This window comes from Rhamphochromis longiceps, linkage group LG15, assembly GCF_057381845.1.
Source record: "Rhamphochromis longiceps isolate RC_006_pf linkage group LG15, R_longiceps_female_GT1.1, whole genome shotgun sequence".
Classification (NCBI taxonomy): Eukaryota; Metazoa; Chordata; class Actinopteri; order Cichliformes; family Cichlidae; genus Rhamphochromis; species Rhamphochromis longiceps.
Window position 1 is genome coordinate 23,460,008 of NC_140571.1, and position 18,547 is coordinate 23,478,554.

General features: G+C 42.0%; 2 protein-coding genes across 2 annotated transcripts; one reads left to right on the forward strand and one right to left on the reverse strand.

Annotated features, from left to right (window-relative positions):
• Positions 1–14,605: 14,605 nt before the first annotated feature.
• Positions 14,606–16,213, forward strand: LOC146652673 (uncharacterized). Its single transcript, XM_085383281.1, has 4 exons — positions 14,606–14,735; positions 14,877–15,128; positions 15,693–15,782; positions 15,954–16,213. Exons 1-4 carry the CDS (start codon positions 14,606–14,608, stop codon positions 16,211–16,213), a joined length of 732 nt encoding a protein of 243 aa, XP_085239407.1.
• Positions 16,214–16,418: 205 nt separating this feature from the next.
• LOC146652674 (uncharacterized) lies at positions 16,419–18,547 on the reverse strand. The gene is made up of 2 exons (XM_085383282.1): positions 18,060–18,547; positions 16,419–17,418 (listed from the first exon to the last, which is right to left on the reverse strand). The coding sequence occupies exons 1-2, from the start codon at positions 18,371–18,373 to the stop codon at positions 17,034–17,036; spliced, it is 699 nt and encodes a 232-aa protein (XP_085239408.1). The 5' UTR covers positions 18,374–18,547; the 3' UTR covers positions 16,419–17,033.

Sequence of the window (18,547 nt, forward strand, 5' to 3'; positions counted from 1 at the left end):
TCAGTGGATTCATTTCTGTGGTCAGTTGATGTTGAAGATATTGATCAGTGGAGTCTGACAGAAGCAGAAGAGTCTCCAATGTTTTCATAGTTCACTTTGTCTCCATCGTTACACACCTGTGGAAAACAACAACATAATTAAGATCATCTCTGATGTTCGTACATTGTGATGCTCTGATGTTTTCCATTTATTATTAATATATTTGTTACATTTTGAGATCTCTAAAGATCATGTAGTAGGTTAAAAAAATTGGTACATGTTTACATTTGGGAAAAGAGAGATTACCCTATTTTATTTTTATTATTTAAATTATTATTATTATTGTGGCCTGTTCTACATGTCATTATGTCAGTAGATGGTACTCTTCAAGTGTATCATTGTGATGCCTCAAAGGCATTTATTTCATTTATCTTTAATGTTTGCTTAAAGTAATTCTTTTGTATGTATTTAAGTTAGAAAGAACAGTAAAAAGAGTTAAAAATGTTAAGAAGCTTTAATTTTGAAGGTGAACTTGCTAATAACCTCACTTCCTGGTGGGTTACCTGTATTGCTTCATTTCCTGTTTAATTCCTCTTCCTGGTTCTCTAAGAGGTCTTGCTCTGAGGCTTATCCACAGCCATCCACTTGGGAACATTGTTCAGGCAACGCCGTAAGTGTATATATTTCACGATGAAGGTGTTAAAAAGGCATAAATAGTGGTATTTGTGAAAAATTATATTTTATTTGTGATTCATGGAGGTTGATTTGTACATGTTAAAAAAGGCAGTTTTGATGATCATTACTGTTGCTAAAGCTAACACGAAGGTGTAAGGTCACATTTTGAGTTATTTCGTGATGCAATATTTATGTAAACTATCATTTTTTCTATTCTGTATTTCTTTTCAACTACAGTTTTCACCGCTTGTCAAATGAAGATTCTGAGTAAAAGGTCAACTCTACTCGGACTCGTGTATTCATTGACAGAGGTTTAGCTTGGTGTTTGATCGGAGTTGCTACACTCTGCAACAGAACACTACAATCATCTAAATTAAATTATCTGAATTCATTTACATTTATTTTGGCTTTGAAAGAATGATTTATATAACTTTTTTTTAACGAAATGTATTTTATTTGCAGAGTAATTGGGATTCATTTGATTTGTACTGTGTACATGAGAGAATGAGTGAACTGTAGCTCAGAAATAAATGAGCTCTGGCCTGAGCAAGATGCTAGCCTTGGTGTCCTCTCTAGTAATCCACACTCAAAGCTCAAAACTCAAAGCTTTTATGTGTAAAAGTTTCATCTGTAAATGTTCTCACTGTTACATTTTATCCACGTGTTGACTGTAACAGCAGATATTAAGAGTGCTCCTAAACCCACAGACACAATGATGCATCTCAGCAAATACAGAAAATGTAAAAATAATAAAAATAATTTGGCTTCAATTTTTTATTCAGTGCAAAAAATCAAACGATTTTAAATGTGATAAAAACCGTCAGTTTTCTAACATGCAGTAATGAGGTTTGAGTGGTTTTTTTTTACTGTGGAGTTTCTAGCTACAGTATTTATTCTTTGTTCTAAATAAAAATATTCCAACACCAATAATGAAAAGTATAAAAATCAAGTAAATGTGCTTAAGAATATATTATTCATAACAATTCCTTTTTCTCTTTCACGCAAACAATAAAACTGTAAATATGAATCTCAATTCAGGGTTATGTAACCATCACTAATCTTTGTTATTTGTTATTATCAATATAAGCTTCAAATGTTGTACAATGTTATTGTTAAAGGTTTGTAATACTTAAAAACCGTGAACATTTCAAATCATTAAACATTTTAAGTTGTTTAATGAAAGTGAACAAAAGAAACTCTCCAGTGTCCCAGAATCAGTCTTCAGACTTCAGTGAACGATTCGTCTCTACCTCCTGACTGATTATTTGATGGTGCTGTCAGTGTCCCCTCTGATGTCTTTAGTGCCTCTGTCATTGTTATTTTTAATGTTGGTTTAATTGTTGATTTTGTTGATTTGATTGTTGTTACATTTCCACCTAAAGAAAAACAATAACAACATTAAAGACTAACAGTAAGAAAAGACTTGAAAGTAAGTGAACAACAACAGAGAGGAAACAGTGGTGAGATGTTTAACAGTCTAAAAAATCTCATTTTTGATGATGTCTCATGTCTGAGGATATGTTCTCTTTATCTTCATACAGACACTCAACTGTGAGTCTACAGTGTTCATACGTCAACACAGAGCTGTTCAAGATGCTTTATCATTGTTCTCATGTACACACACTGGTGAAGATGGAGATATTGTAAGAGAAAAGCAACAATAGAAAAATGAACTTCATCGCTGTGATCATAATTATTGTGGTGTTTCAGTTTGTTGTTCTAACAGGACAGTTTGAGCTGAAAACAAGATGTAAATACTCACTGTTAATAACAGACAGATCAATCTCAAAGTCTGGACCTTCTTGTGATCCTGTTGCTGTTTTGAACTGTCTGCAGGTGTAATGACCAACATCCTGATCTGTGACCTTCTTTATAACCAGAGAACAGTTTGCAGAAAGACTCAGTCTGTCTGATTCAGGTTTGGCTTCTTTATTCTGCCCAAACTCAAAGAGTGATACTGAACTGCTTGAATCACTGAAGATCCAGGTAGTACTGTTACAGTTATGCTGACCTTGTAACGAGGTGTTACAAGGCAGAGTAACATCATGTCCACGTTCAGATGTGACAGTTTGACCAGTTTGATGTTGCTCAGTTGTTGCTGATGAGAAAAAGAGAGAGAAATGTGAAACATCAAATATGTTATGAATATGAGTGTTATGTTTATAATGTGAAGTTTATTTTAAATACAACACAAGTTTAAGTTTCCAAGTTTCCAAGAGTCAGCTAAAGTCAAAAAGTTAAAAGTAGATCATGACATCCTCAGTTAAAGAGAAAATAAATAACACTATTCAAAAAAGCTGTCAGATCACCTCTCTGCTAACAACTCCAGAAAGGTATAGGAAGGCTTCGAGAAAACTGCAGTTACCCTACCCAATGCCCTGCCCACAGCCTCCTCTGAGCATAGCCCCCACACATTTAGCCTCCAACAACATCAGGTCTGCAATATGTTCAGAGCAGTAAATCAGAGGAAAGCTGCTGGCCCTGATGGAAAACCTGGTAGAGTGCTCAAAGCCTGTGCCGACCAGCTAGCTCCTGTGTTCACCAGACTATTCAACCTCTCCCCGACACATGCCACTGTCCCTCACTGCCTGAAATCTGCAACAATAGTCCCAGTCCCCAAGTCCACCACCATCAGTAGCCTCAGCAACTACAGACCCATCCTACTGACTCCAGTGGTTGCAAAGTGCTTCGAGAAGCTGTCCTAAAGCACATAAAGGACTGCCTCCCACCCAGCCTCGACCCCCAACAATTTGCCTGTAAGGAAAACAGGTCCAAAGAGGATACATTTTCCACCGCCCTCCACTCCGTTCTGCATCACCTGGAGAATCCTGGGCCATCAGTCAAGTCAAGTCAAGTTTAATTATAAAGCACATTTAAAAACAACCGAGGCTGACCAAAGTGCTGTACAATAAAATACAAATATAAAATACAATAAAACACAAGTACATAAAACTCCTCACTGATAAAGCAATAAATTAAAACAATAAGTTAAACCTTGCTAAAAGCCAATGAGAAGAGGTGAGTTTTAAGAGCAGTTTTAAAAGTTCCTAGGCTTGTGGAGAATCTGATGTGAGGAGGTAAACTGTTCCACAGTCTGGGTGCAGCCAAAGCAAAAGCCCTCTCTCCCCTAGTCTTTAGTCTGTACCTGGGAACATCTAAAAGCATCAGGTCTGCTGACCTCAAAGATCTCCTGGGGCGTTAAATGCTAAGAAGCTCTGCCAGGTAAGGAGGTGCAATACCGTTAAGAACCTTAAAAACCAGCAGTAAAATTTTAAAATCAATCCTAAAAGCAACTGGGAGCCAGTGGAGAGAGCAGAGGACCGGAGTGATGTGGTCTCTCTTTTTGGAACCGGTCAGCGTTCTGCACCAGTTGGAGGCGATGCAGACAGGAACGATCTAAACCAGCATAAAGGGAGTTACAGTAGTCCAGCCGTGAAGTAATAAAAGCATGGACCACCCTTTCTAGATCGTTCCTGCACAGGTAGGACTTGTCTTTAGCTAAAATCCGTAGATGATAAAAAGATCCCTTGACTACGGAGCTGATTTGTTTATCAAATTTAAAAACACTGTCAAAAGTAACACCGAGGCTCTTAATGGAGGAAGTACATTCAGAAGTACTTCCTCCATTAAGGATGCTCTTCATTGATTTCATCTCGGCCTTCAATACTATCATCCCAGACATTCTTATAGACAAGACGGTAAACTTGGACTCCCCTCCCCCGCCACATGTACATGAATCAAAAACTTTCTCACAGACCGTTCACAGTCAGTCAAGGTTGGTAACCAGAGATCATCCACCCTGTCACTAAGCACTGGCTCACCACAGGGATGGTTGCTGAGTCCACTCCTATACCCCATCTACACCAGTGACTGCACCCCTACACACCCCTGCAACATCATCATCAAATGTGCAGATGACACCACTCTGATGGGGCTCATCACCAACGATGATGACACCGGGACGAGGTCCAGCAACTGTCAGAATGGTGTAACTACAATAACCTCACGCTAAACACCAAGAAAACAAAGCAAGTGGTCATGGACTTCTGCAAAACAAGAACTGACCCTCCTCCCCTCTCCATAAAAGGTGACTATGTGGAGAGGGTGTCCTCCTTTAAGTTCCTCGGCACCCACATATCCGAGGACCTATCCTGGTCCACAAACACATCAGCCCTAGTGAAGAAAGCCCAACAGCGCCTCCATTTCTCCATGGAACAGGCTGCAGACTGACCTCCTAGTGTCCTTCTACCGTGCCACTATCGAGAATGTGCTGGTGCACGCCATCCCTGTGTGGTACGCTGGTTGCACAACAGCTGACAAGAAGAGACTACAGAGGGTCATCAGAACTGCAGAGAAGGTGATCGGCTGTCCACTCCCCTCCCTGGACTTAATTGCCAGCTCAAGATGTCTCTCCAGAGCCAGGGCAATTATAAAGGACCACCTCCATCCTAACCACCACCTCTTCAACATCCTGCCCTCTGGAAAAAGGCTCAGATCCATCAGGTGCAAAACCAACAGACTAAAGAACAACTTCTTCCCGTGGGCTGTCAAAACTCTTAATGCAACAGACTTCTCCAACACATCTCCCGTGACACTATTGATCATCTATGTGCAATATCTCAGTCTTTCCATGTTCTGTGCAATATCTTTGGTATGTGCAATATTTTGTTCTCAGTAGAATTACCATCCCCACCCTAAATGACCATACCCCCTCCACCCTTATTTATTTATTAATTATATTATATAACTTGTATACAGCCCCACAATGTTTCTGTTTCAATGTTTCTTACACATACACCATGTATATAGTAAACTCAAATATATGTATACATATATGTTGCTCCTCCACCCCCCCCTTTGTATATTGTTTTCCCTTGTTTACTTTTGCACTTTTGTGGTCCAACTACCCAACTTCGCTCTGCAAGAAACTGCACAATGACAATAAAAAGCTCCAAGTCTCTGATAATAATGCAGTTTATTAATTGAATGTGTTTCTATGCACACTTACCTTTAAACTGAAGCATCAGTATCAGTAATGAAGACATTTGAATCCATGTGAATGCAGCCATCGTGCTTCTCTGTCTCTCTCAGTCTCTGTTCTTGCTCTCACGTTCACAAATGAGACAGTCTCAGAGATGAATACAGCATCAACTTCCTGCTCACTTCCTCATGGTGACATCACTCCTTTTCCCTCCTCTTGCTGAATTAATCCAGTTCATAGTTGTCACACAGTGGAAATTTGTATTTATCTTGTATATTGTTTTTATTCTGATTTTTAGTGTTTATTTATGAGTGTTGTTTCTATTGCATGGTTTTTAGTGTTTTATGTGACATGGTTTTTATCCACTGTGGACTGGCTGCACATGGGACAAATTAGCTGATAGGGACCACCTGCTGAGGCAGGGGTGTGTCCAGAGGTGGCCTATCAGCTGTGTAAAGACCTTTTAAAAACAGGCTAGCTGAGCACTGAAGAGAGAGGCCCCAGACTGGAAGGTTAATGCGAGATGGCCAGTGTGATGCGGCGACCAAGTCCTGACCTCATGGAACGGCAACAGTAAGAGACAACGCATGTGATTGGCAGCAGGGCAGAGGTTTACCTCTGCCTGCATTTGTGAGTAGGGTCTCTACTGTTGTTTACTGGGTGCAGCTGGATTGGGAGAGGGTCACCATGGCCATGAGCCAGGGCCGCTTCTGGGACCATTGTTCTGGCCCCTATTTGTTATGTTACAGGACACCGACGCAAGGGGAGCTGTGGCGGTGGTCGCATCATGGATTCGGGTGCAGAACGCAAGCCGGGCTGGGAAGTGATGGGCCAGCGGAAGGACCAGAAGATGGGTGGCTCTTTCTTGTCTGCCGAAGACGGGGCTGGCGTGGACTCTGCTCTAAAGGAGGAATTCCTGGCCTGCTGATGGACCCATAATGAACATGTGGCCTAATTATAGCAGGGGGGGGTTAGTGAATGTAAAAAATGGTAGTTTTACGGGTTTTAGAATTGTTTTTAGTAGAGAGCAAACATTTTATTACGTACATTTTAAGGGTGTTTTTATTTGTGCTCCCTGGCCTAGTAATAAACTGTTTCTGATCAGACCTGCTTACTCTCTGTGCCCGTGGTATCCGACTCGCTTGCTCCCCCTTGTATTTTAAAGAATCTTTCTTTTTAGCGTGACATTCTGGCGCGACCGCTTTAGTGTCCGCCGTGCGTTACATAGTGTTTAAGCATCTGTATCTGTATCTCCCCTTCTCTTAACCCTTTAAGACCTACCATAGAACCAAGTCCGCCAGAGCTTACTTTATATTTTTACATGCTGTAGTGCCATTTCTGGGAGCATTTCAAGTTGCTATACATCAATACAACTGTTATAGCCCATATTCTAATAATATGCATGTATTAAGTCCATAGTAACTACATTAATTGCAAAACAGTGCAATAAACTACAAAAAAATAAAAATCGCTTTTGGGTTTTTTTTGCATATATTTCTACTTGGAGAAATTTAAGAGGTTTATCCCTCAAAACTTAAAATACAAAAAAGTTGCAAAAAATAGTTTACAACAGGAAATTTATTTTAAGTGTCTTCATAGTTTTATTTTTGAGATACACCAATTTTTATATACTGCAGGAAAAACAAAAAACAATCCTATGATGCAAATTTCCAAAGAAATCAGAATCAGAAACTTTATTGTCATTGTCATGAGAACAACGAAATTAAGAATGGTCCCCGATCATTGCATCATCCCTAGCAATATCAAAATATAAATAAAACAATAAAATTCAATAAATAAAATAGAATACTTAAAATACTAATAAGATATAACAGTAAAACATTCACATACATTCCCACACACATGCTTCAGACCGTGCATAGATTAACACAAGAGTGGCGTGATGGACATTTTTTTGTAGTATTCAGATGTGTTATTGCAGTTGGATAACAGCTGTGTTTGAGTCTATTAGTCCTTGCTCTGATTGCCCTGTACCGTCTGCCTGAGGGAAACAGTTCGAACAGGGAGTGGCCAGGATGTGAGGTGTCTTTTATGATGTTTTGGGCCTTTTTAAAACAGTGGGCGTTGTGTAGAACTTCCAGTGTGGGGAGAGGGCAGCCAGTGATCTTTTGGGCGGTGTTAATGATCCCTTGGAGTGCTTTCCTCTGAGCCCCTGTGCAGCTAGTGTACCAGATGCATATGCAGTAAGTTAGAACACTCTCAATGGTGGCTCTGTAGAAGGACACCAGCAGTCTCTGTGTGATGTTATTCCTCCTGAGAATTCTCAGGAAGTACAGTCTCTGTTGGGCCTTTTTCAGCAGCTCGGAGGTGTTCACACTCCAGGAAAGGTTCTCCTCTATATTGACTCCCAGGAAGCGGAAGCTTGCCACCCTTTCTACACAGTCCCCATTTATGAATAGTGGTTGGATCTCTGCCTTTTTCCTTCTGAAGTCTATTATGAGTTCTTTGGTTTTTGAAGTGTTGAGGAGGAGGTTATTGGCCTTACACCATGACGTCAGCTGCTCCACCTCGTCTCTGTACGTAGACTCGTCTCCCTTGGAAATGAGCCCCACCACTGTGGTGTCATCTGCAAATTTCACAAAGATGTTGCTGTGGTGGCGAGGAGTGCAGTCGTGTGTGTAGAGAGAGTAGAGCAGTGGACTGAGCACACAGCCCTGGGGTGAGCCAGTGCTGAGACTCAGGGCTGAGGATGTGTGATGGCCAACTCTGACTCTCTGTCTACGGCCCGAGAGGAAGCTATTGATCCACATGCAGGTGCTGTATGGAAGCCCCAGGTCTTGTAGCTTGGCCACCAGTTTGTGTGGAAGGATGGTGTTAAAAGCTGAGCAGTAATCCACGAAGAGCATCCACACATAGCTACCATGCTCTTCCAGGTGAGTTAATGCAGCATGGAGTGCTGTGGCTACAGCGTCTTCCGTGGATCGGTTTGCTCTGTAGGCAAACTGGTGTGGATCCAGGCTGCGGGGCAGGGCTGCTGTGATGTGTCTGCGGACCAGCTTCTCAAAGCATTTCATTACCACTGGGGTGAGTGCCACCGGTCTGTAGTCATTCAGGCTGGTGATGTGGGGCTTCTTAGGCAAGGGGACTATGGTGGAGGACTTCAGGCAGAGTGGGACAGTCGCCTGTGCGAGGGATTTGTTGAAAATCCTGGTGAAGATCCCAGCCAGCTGTCCTGCACAATCCCTCAATATTCGACCTGGCACACCATCAGGACCCGCCGCCTTCCTCGGGTTAACAGCCTGCAGCATGCGCCTCACCTCGTGCTCTTCCAGGGTGAGGGTGGTGCTGCTATGGGTGGCGTGTTGCTGCTGTGGCTCCAATACCTCCGGTACCCTGGTCTCAAAGCGGGCAAAGAAGATATTCAGCTCCTCTGCCAGCTCCAGGTCACCGTCCGCAGCTCCGAGATTGATCTTATAGTTGGTTAGGTGCTGGATGCCTTGCCACACCTGCCGGCTGGTATTACTCTTCAAATGGTCCTCGATCCTCCTCCTATAGTCCCCCTTTGCCTCTCTGATGCCTCTCTTCAGGTTGGATCGGGCTGTGGTGTAGTAATCCCTGTTGCCAGACCTGAACGCAATGTTCCTCTCCTTCAGCAGCTGCCTGACCTGCATCAAAATAAACTATTTCCAGCAGTGCAATTTGAGTTCTAAGCATCCCAGAAACTATTCAGAAAAGCATAAAGTCAAACATGACTTAAAAAAACACCAGTATAGGCTTTTAAGGCCTACAAATAAAAAACTACTTTTGTGAAAATTACGTTACATCCGGTTTCGGGCAGGAAATGGCGGACATGCAATCGTTCGCGCTGACGTCTGTTTCAATGTGAGAAGTGTTACGAACAGCTGATCGGATCGGCAAAGGGTGTTTCTGGAATATTATGTTTTTGTTTGGTGGAGGGGGTTATGGTGTGGGGTTGTTTGATAGAATCTTTGGGCAATTTTATGCTCTGAAATTTGTGGAAACAGTTTAGTGATGGCTTCAATCTCTTCCAACATAACTCTGCACCAGTGCACATAACAGGGACCATAAAGGCGGATGAGCAAATTTGGTGTGGAAGAAATTGACTGACCTACACAGTCTTGACCTCAACCTAATAGAACACCTGTAGAGTGCAGACTGGGAGTCAGGCCTTCTCATCAAACAGCAGTGTTTGACCTCACAAATGTACTTCTGGATTAAAGGTCAAAAATTCCCATAAACACACTTCTAAACCTTGTACAATGTCCATTTAAATCTATTGAAGCTATGAAGCAATTATATTTGCAAAGGTTGGGTCAATATCATATTGAATCCTATGGATTAAGAATGGAATGGGACTCAAGCTCATATGTGGGTCTTTGGCCAGTGTTTTGAATTTATGAGGTTACGGTTCCTTGTGTTTTGAGGACCTCTGGTTTTTAGGTCTGGCTTCTTTGTAATTTTAGCTGGTTGCTATTTTGCTTTGTTATCTATTGCATTCTCTGTTCATTTGTTTCTGTTTATATTCTACTTCATATTCCTAGATCAGGGGTGTCGAACTCCAGTGTCCTGCAGGTTTTAGATATCACCCTGGGTCACACCTTAATCAAATGATTTCAATTGATGATCAAATGAAGTTCTCCAGGTTTCTGGAGAACTTCAAGACATGTTGAGGAGGTAATATAACCATTTAAATCAGCTGTGCTGGATCAAAGACACATCTAAAAGCTGCAGGATATCGGCCCTCAAGGCCTGGAGTTCGACATATGATCAAGTTTAATGTGCTTTGATAATGCAATATTTATCATGTTTTATGGTCCCTTTCTGTCTCCACAGTCCTGTCTGGTCTGTTCAGTTGTGTTCCATGATGTCTGTTCCAACTCGTGAAACAACAGGACAAAAACCTAGAAGGTAGTCACAATCTTCAGGAGAGTCCACCTCAGTGTGGCCGATGTCTTTGAGTTTTTGAACAATTTGAGAATGAGCTCCATTTGTTCTTCCCGCCTTCCAGACATAGAATTTTTTCCACAAAACTAAAGATGAAAGAAAAAGAAATTTAAGTACATTATTCACCTGTAACATCATTTTGTACTACTTGAGCCAGATGGAGGTGAAAGAAATAACAAAATGATATCATCTATCAGTGGCTTTTTACATGGACTATTAAGGGTGCTGATTAGGATCTCCCCAAATGTGCTGAAACTACTGGAGTAATCAAGCTCCACAATTTACATAAGTTATCTGTTACGGCCAGGTGGCCGGTACAAAGTTTGGACCCAAATGCAAAACACAATGTGGAGCAAAAATACGTTTTCAGTGGTTTATTTCAGGAACACAGAATTTCAATGGTGAAACGTGAGTGAACACAGGGATTGGCCGTGAAAAGGGGGAGTACGAGTCTCAGGAGGGGAAGGTACTGAAACTGAGGGAGAAGTCAGTTAATGGTCTGAGTGGGCTAGGAAAGGAAAGGAATAATACTTTAGTGCTGTAGCTTACTTGTGAGTGGAGGCAAGAAGCTCAAGAGGAGCAGGTTCTCCTGCAACCTGAGTTCCAGTGTTGTGGATGAGCCGGCAGGCAGGAGGACAGGCAGGTGACCACGGTGAGTGTTAGTGAGTCCAGAGAAAATGTGATCCCAAAATCTGAGGAGATCTTCATAAGGTGACCAGCATGTGAAAGAGGTAAGTAGCAGAAGGTAGCGTGGAATCATATTGTGGCTGTGTGGAATGAGAAGATAACAAGGTAAGTACAAATAATGAACACAAGAAACAAGGAATTTCTAAGAGGCCTGATACCACCATAGTGTAGCTGATGAACTGGGAAATAATTGGGGGAGACGCTGATCTGAAATATCCCTCCTGCTGATTGCCAGCGATAAACAGGTGAGGGAGGCAGGTGTGGACCGAGCTCGACTCTGAAGGGGCGGACACCGTGGAGTCAAAACAGCGTGGAAAAAACACCACACACTCAGTTCGAAACATTATCATATCATTTAATGACTAGAGATAATAAAAATGTACCAAAATAGAACTGCATGAGAAAATTGTATCCATATTATATGTTGTGTCCATACAAGTTAGTAAAATGCATAGAGGGTCTGAAAGATTAGTTAAACCTTCACTTTTCCTAATGACCAGCTGAGAGGGGACAGCCTCTGGCTGCAAAAGGTCTTTGAAATATGAAGCTAAAAAGCTGCTGTTAAGTGTGGATTAAAACTTAGTTTTAATTGAAAATCAGCTTTTTTAAACTATATATGAGCATTTAGAATTTACACACTTGTAGTTTCCATCATCTATTTCTAATGGTCTTTACTTATTATGATCTCCCGCTTACAGCACTGTGTGGGAATTTCTGGTTCGGCACTTTTGTGGTTAAAGTCCTATCTCTTAAATAGGACCTTTTGTGTTAAGTTGGGGTCGGCTTCATCCTCTGTGGCCCCTCTGCTTTGGGGCGTGCCACAGGGATCTATTCTTGGGCCATTATTGTTTTCCTTGTACCTTTTTCCTCTTGGTGCGATTTTCCGGAAACATAAAGTGCCATTCCATCTATATGCAGATGATTGCCAGCTCTACTTACCTTTTAGTCATTCTGATAGTCTCCCAACTGGACCTCTGCTTGACGGCCTTACTGATGTCAAAGCATGGATGGCAAAAAAACTTTTTAAATTTTAATGATCGGAAGACAGAAGCAATTTTATTTGGCCCAAATCGTTCTTCTCATACTCCGGATGTTGATCTTGCAGCTTTGACTTCCCAACTAAAGAGTTCGATCACAAATCTCGGAGTTAAAATTGATTCTGCACTCACCTTTGATGACCATGTAAACGGGGTGGTAAAATCAGCATTTTATCACCTCAGACGTTTATCAAAGGTTAAGCCCTTTCTTTCCAAGCGTGACCTGGAAAGTGTTATTCATGCCTTTATTACCTCATGTTTAGATTATTGCAATTCTCTTTTAATAGGGGTTGGGCAGGGCACTTTGTCACGCTTAGAGGAGACCGAGCGTTCTCTGTTGCAGCGCCGATGCTTTGGAATAACCTTCCTCTCCATATTAGACAGGCTACATCAGTGACAGTTTTTAAGTCTTTATTAAAAACCTATTTTTATTCCCTGGCTTTTAACTCTGTGGGTAACTGATTTTTTTAATTTTTTTATTTTTATTGCTATGTCTGGTTTTATTACTATGTGCATATTAGTATTGTACAGCACTTTGGTCTACCAGGTGCTATATAAATAAATAAATGATGATGATGATGATGATTCTCTTTCCCATCATTTTCTCCTCCTTTTCTTCATCTACTCCACCACTGATGCTCTCTTTCCCCTTTTTCTTCTCACCTCGAACTTAATCTCCTGAACTGAAGTTAGGGCTCGAACACACCAAAGCATGCTCCAAGATGCTTATTTATTCCCGTTATTGTCACAATTAAAAGTCTCCAGAGAGCTGACAAGGGTGATTTGTGCGACTAAACAACAGGTGGTGATAAACTAATAATATGCCAGCTAATCTTAGGTTCAAGTGTCCTAAAAATCACACTTTCCCTCTGATAAACAGTTTGACTGAATTCTAAAGTGCCTGAGTCATTAATAACGTTATCCTCAACAAGTCCCTTCAATATGGCTGTCGTCGTACAGAAATGAGCTTCATTGACTTGTTTTGGACTCCTTCCCCACAGCCAGAGTACATAGACATGGATGCTCCACACCTTCATCATGAGGTAAACAGTAAATGACACATAGCGTGTGAGGTGACTCAATTTAAAATATTGCAAAAATATTTATTTGTTGAGTTGTATATTTTTGATTTACTAATCAGTGTTGATGTTATTAAAATATTTTAAAATGCCTGTGTGTACAAAAACATTTGCATACACAATCACAAAGTGGAAGAGCATATTTGGGTTAGTCCGATGGTGAGGATCTCTGTTAACAGCCTGTTAAATTTTTGTGACTCTCAGTGGAGACCCAAAACTTTTATGTTGGCCTAACAAACTTTAGGCCGACTTTAAATGAGTAAAAGAGCACTTGTTTATGGTGTCAGCTGAGCTTAATCATTGCCTTAGAGACACAAAGCAAAGCATGCTTTACGACTGGCCTATTGTATGATTAACAACTCGATATCATATGAGCATGTGTTTCTCATTCAGAGCCAGCTCTTGTCCATCAACTCTCACTTCCAAACAGTGAGACACGATGGACGTTGTTTGATGGTGGTTGTTTGATACTGCACACATTTAGACTTTAACATAACACATCGTTAACCAGTCAGTTACATCATGGCAGCTCATCTTTAACTGAGCAGCTAATTTTGGAAATACATTTTATGTCACTAGCCTCTCTTCAGTATAAATATAGTTGAGTTGTTGGGTGGGGAATCTTGCATTTTTTCCCACTTCAACGCTTAGTGTCATGTGAAGCCTGTGCTTTGGACTGACTTCATTTTTTTAAACAACACTGCCTCCCAGTGGTCATAATCTGTATTGCAGAGTCTAATGAGAACAACAAACAACTGTTTGTTTGTTTTTTTGTTTTGTTTTTTTTTTCCATCAAGGTTCATGTACAAATGTGAGTCTAACGGTGTGTTCACACCGAACGCGATGGACGCGAATAGAGCGTCAGGTTTACATGTAAAGTCAATGGAAAGGCGCGATGACGCGCGATTGCGGGTCCCGCGAAAATTCGGAAGCAGATTTGCGTCGCGAAAACGCCAAAACGCGTGAAACGCGCGTCAGTGTAGCGCGTCAGGCACGTTTGACGCGCGAAACGCGCGTCAGTGTAGCGCGTCAGGCGCGTTTGACGCGCGAATAAAACCACGCGCGTGAGTTTTTGTGTTGCACTTTGTGCATACGCGCGTTTCGCGTCTACCGCTCGAGTTGGAAAAATCTGAACTCCAGCGTCAAATCGCGCCGCGACAACCAATCAGGAGCCTGGTGACGTGGCTCTGACCTAGGTCAAAGGGGCAGATCCAGCCAAAGCCCTTCATTCTTCATTCAGTATGGAGGAAAAGCTGATCAGCGCCATGGCTAACCACCCCGAGCTATATGATGCCAGCTCCTATTTCTACCAAGACAGGAATAAAAAGGACCTAGCTTGGAGACACATAAGTGAGGAGATCGGGCAACCTGGTAAGTTCATTCCTTCTTCTTTTTAATTTTCAGACTGACCCGATGAAGCCGTGCAAAAGCTAGCAAGCGCGCCTACTGTCCCGCGATTTTCCCACTGTTGTACAAATACCTTTCCGCTAACCAGATAATGCGTTTATTCAGAGGACATCTGCAGGAGAAAGTGGAAGAGCCTCAGGGACACCTATAATAAGGAGAAGAGGTCAGAGAAGGAGAAGAGGAGTGGGTCTGCAGCAGGATCGGGGAGGAGATGGAAGTTCTTCGCGGTCATGGGGTTTCTGGACCCCTTCCTCACCCCGCGGGAGACCAGCGGTAATATGGTGCGGACCGTGGAGAACTTCTCCCCCGAGGACCAGGGACAGCCCGAAGAGGCAGCAGGGGAGTGTCAGTCAGAAGGTATGTTTACAATTAATTAATGTAGGCAGTTAATTTATGCGTGTTGTCATACAGGAATATATTTTGTTTATTAATAAACAGTATAAAGTAGTCCCGCTGTTCATCCGTCACTGCCTCGCCTTTTCGCTGATTTTTTTATTGCACCGTACAGCTTTCAACGATGCGCATTGCATTCTGCAGCCCAAATGACAAATCTCCTCCGTGTCGTGTCTCCTGCGCTTGCCAAACTTATCATGTTTGGTTTTGATAACCATCACTTCAAATAGAAAAAAACAGCACAAAAACACTCATAACTATGACCCTCATTCGGAAATAGACACCTGCACCGGGAGCAAAAAAGGCGCACAAAAGTGGCGCCGCAGACGGAGAAAAAGCGCGGCATAATACTTTTACGTTTTAAAATCGACAAAGGTTTGCACTTTGAGAATCAACTTGTGAGAACTGTGACTACTGTTCATGTGCTGCAATAAATGGGAGACCACTGTATATAATAAGTATATAATAATATAATATTCTCTATGACTATTGTCTTCAACCTGTTAACATTTAATATTGTCTTGATAGAGTCAAGTTATCATGCAGCAGAGTCCTCCCCTGTTGCTTCTCCTGACTCCCCAGTCCCTGGTCCCTCCACTCCTGCTGCTGCACCCACAGGTATGAACATCAAGCACTGATAGCTTTTTACTTGCTTGGATTCCCTTGTGATCACCTTTACTAAATATCTACAACCAATCTGTTCATATCCTGGTTTTTTTCAATTTTGAAAATGACAATCTAGTAGCAGCCTTCTCATTTCTTTGTGGTGTTTTGTTCTGTTTTTTACAGGCCCACAGAGGAGGAGAGCTCGAAGGCGGTCGAGGGAAGGGTCCCAGGATGGTCCATCGGCGGTGGAGCTGGCTATCCTGGAGTCCCTAAAGAGGCCACGCCCGTCTGCAACAGAGTATTTCCTCCTCGGCCTTGTTCCTGCTCTGGAGAGCATGCCGCCTCAGACACGAGAATTCGTGAAATTCCAAATTCATAAATTAGTTTTTGACAACAGCACAGCTGTGCTAAATTTGGAAACATTGGACCCTAATGATCAGTAGTTTTCTGATGAGGCAGCAGCTCTCCAGGGCAGAAACAATGTTCTTATTCTTCTCCTCCTCCCCTGAGGCTCTTCCACTCCAAGCTGGGTCCTTTTTATTCCTGTCTCTCTGTAAATAGTTAAATTTCATATATTTATGTTGAATCTTTTTATTACTGAATTTATATATTTTATCAAATAAACATTTATAATGACAAATGTCTCTGTTCTACTACACAGCAAATATTGGCACCCGACTTGACACAAGTAGAATTTATTTCATATTATACTAATGACAAAATATACTGATACAGTGGGATGCAAAAGTTTGGGCAACCTTGTTAATAGCCATCATTGTCCTGTACAAATCGTTATTTGTCACAATTTAAATTGTCAGTTAAATACATCATATAGGAGACACACACAGTGATATTTGAGAAGTGAAATGCAGTTCACTGGATTTACAGAAAGTGTGCAATAACTTTACACTAAATAAAGCAGGTGCATATATTGGCAACACATAAAAAGAGAAATAACATAAATATGTAGTGTATATCAATGTGTGTGTCTCCTATATGATATATGTAATTGACATTTTTTACTGTAACCGATTCATACAGGAAAATAATGACTATTAATAAGGTTGCTCAAACTTTTGCATCACACTGGTTATAGGAACATAGTGAAGACAAGTTACTTAAGAGAATAAAGAGAGGTTAGGTTATTTTGGAGTAGAGATCCATTTATTAAGAAAATTTTAAAAAGACAGGAACACTCTTTAGAGGTTTGTGGGTGGCTCTTAAAAGAGCCGTTGTGGGGAAGTCACTCAGACTTCAAACAGGCTACTCCTTTGGTTGCCAAGACACAGCTCCCTCTGCCGAGAAGTGGGCCATGAACTTCTCCCTCACCAGGACAGCCTCTCTGGAGGAGTTGTTTGCTGCTACACGACCCAGGCCTTGCAACGGCTCCACCACAGCAGGTGCCACACCCCTCACAGCAGGTGCCCCTCTCTCGTCCACACAGCGCAGAAAATTGTGGAGAACACACGTTGCCTTCACACACTCTGCGATGGACCGCCAGTCTTCAGTTGAAGGCACAGCCATGAAATCGTCCACTAGACAGTCCCAGATGGCCGTCGCTACCTGGGGGATGATCTGGCTCACCGTGGACACACCGACTCGAAAACTGAACGCGATGGTCCTGAAGGAGTCCCCGGTGGCAAGGAACCTGGACAAAATTGTTTAAAATGTGTATTATGTGTACTGCAGTTACAAAATACATTATTGAAATTCCAAAATTACAAATTCCAAAACATAAATCTTACATAAAACATTTTGTAATTATAAGGATAATTACATGATATATATTTGATATAATCTAAAACAGTCTGCAGTGATTATATACAAATATTCAACTATCCCAGAAATTAAACCAGGTATAAATAAACAAAAGGAGTGTGTATCACTACAAAGATTAACCCACAGTGGTCCTAATACCAGTTTGATATCAGCAAACACCGAGAGCATACCTATGACACCACAGCCATGCTATCATTCAACCACTGATAACAGCATAAATCGAATTAAATCGGGACTTGATGAGACCATCTGAGTATCACTAGAAATATTATAAACAGTACCAGTTTGCTATCGGTAAACACCGAGAGCATTCACTGTTAGCATAGCACATCCATGTTAGCAGTGTATACACGATACACTGCTAACATGGATGTGCTATGCCATCAGTAAACGCCGACAGCATTCACTGTTAGCATAGCACATCCATGTTAGCAGTGTATAAATGGATGGTTTAGCATATATTAGCACAGGTATCAATAAAGGACTACCGTATTGACCACTTTTACTAACCTCAGGCAGACGGACAGGCGCTCTGCAGGTGGGATTGAGCGCCTGTAATTGGTGTCTAGGCGGGCGATTCTGGGACCGACGCGGGAAAGCAGGTCCTCAAACTGGCCGGGTGACAGACGATGATATCGCTGGAATCTGCCGTCATCCAGGCGCAGCTCCTGGAGCAAATGGTGAAACTCACCAAACTGCTCACGCGCCTGGAGGACTTGATGGACCCAGGTACGGCGAGGACGTCTTTTACGCTGCTGCTCTGCTCTCCACAGTAAATAGAGAAGGGAGACTCTCTCTTCAAGCGCTAGCTCGACAGCTGCCATCTTGCAAAGATGGAAACTCCCACATTTCCGGTTCACGCGCGTCAAAATATCATATTTTGACGCGCGATGGATTTTTCTTGGACACGCGTTGAGACGCGAATGTACACGTGTCAAATTAGGGGCGTTTGGGGCGTTTTATTCGCGTCCATCGCGTTCGGTGTGAACACACCGTAA

Coding starts and splice junctions, on each gene's coding strand:
- LOC146652673 (XM_085383281.1), top strand. CDS start 14,606: ATGGAGGAAAAGCTGATCAGCGCCATGGCTAACCACCCCGAGCTATAT. Junction 15,129..15,692: donor AGGGGAGTGTCAGTCAGAAG/GTATGTTTACAA, acceptor TTGTCTTGATAG/AGTCAAGTTATCATGCAGCA. Junction 15,783..15,953: donor TCCTGCTGCTGCACCCACAG/GTATGAACATCA, acceptor TGTTTTTTACAG/GCCCACAGAGGAGGAGAGCT.
- LOC146652674 (XM_085383282.1), bottom strand. CDS start 18,373: ATGGCAGCTGTCGAGCTAGCGCTTGAAGAGAGAGTCTCCCTTCTCTAT. Junction 17,419..18,059: donor CGCCTGTCCGTCTGCCTGAG/GTTAGTAAAAGT, acceptor AATTTTGTCCAG/GTTCCTTGCCACCGGGGACT.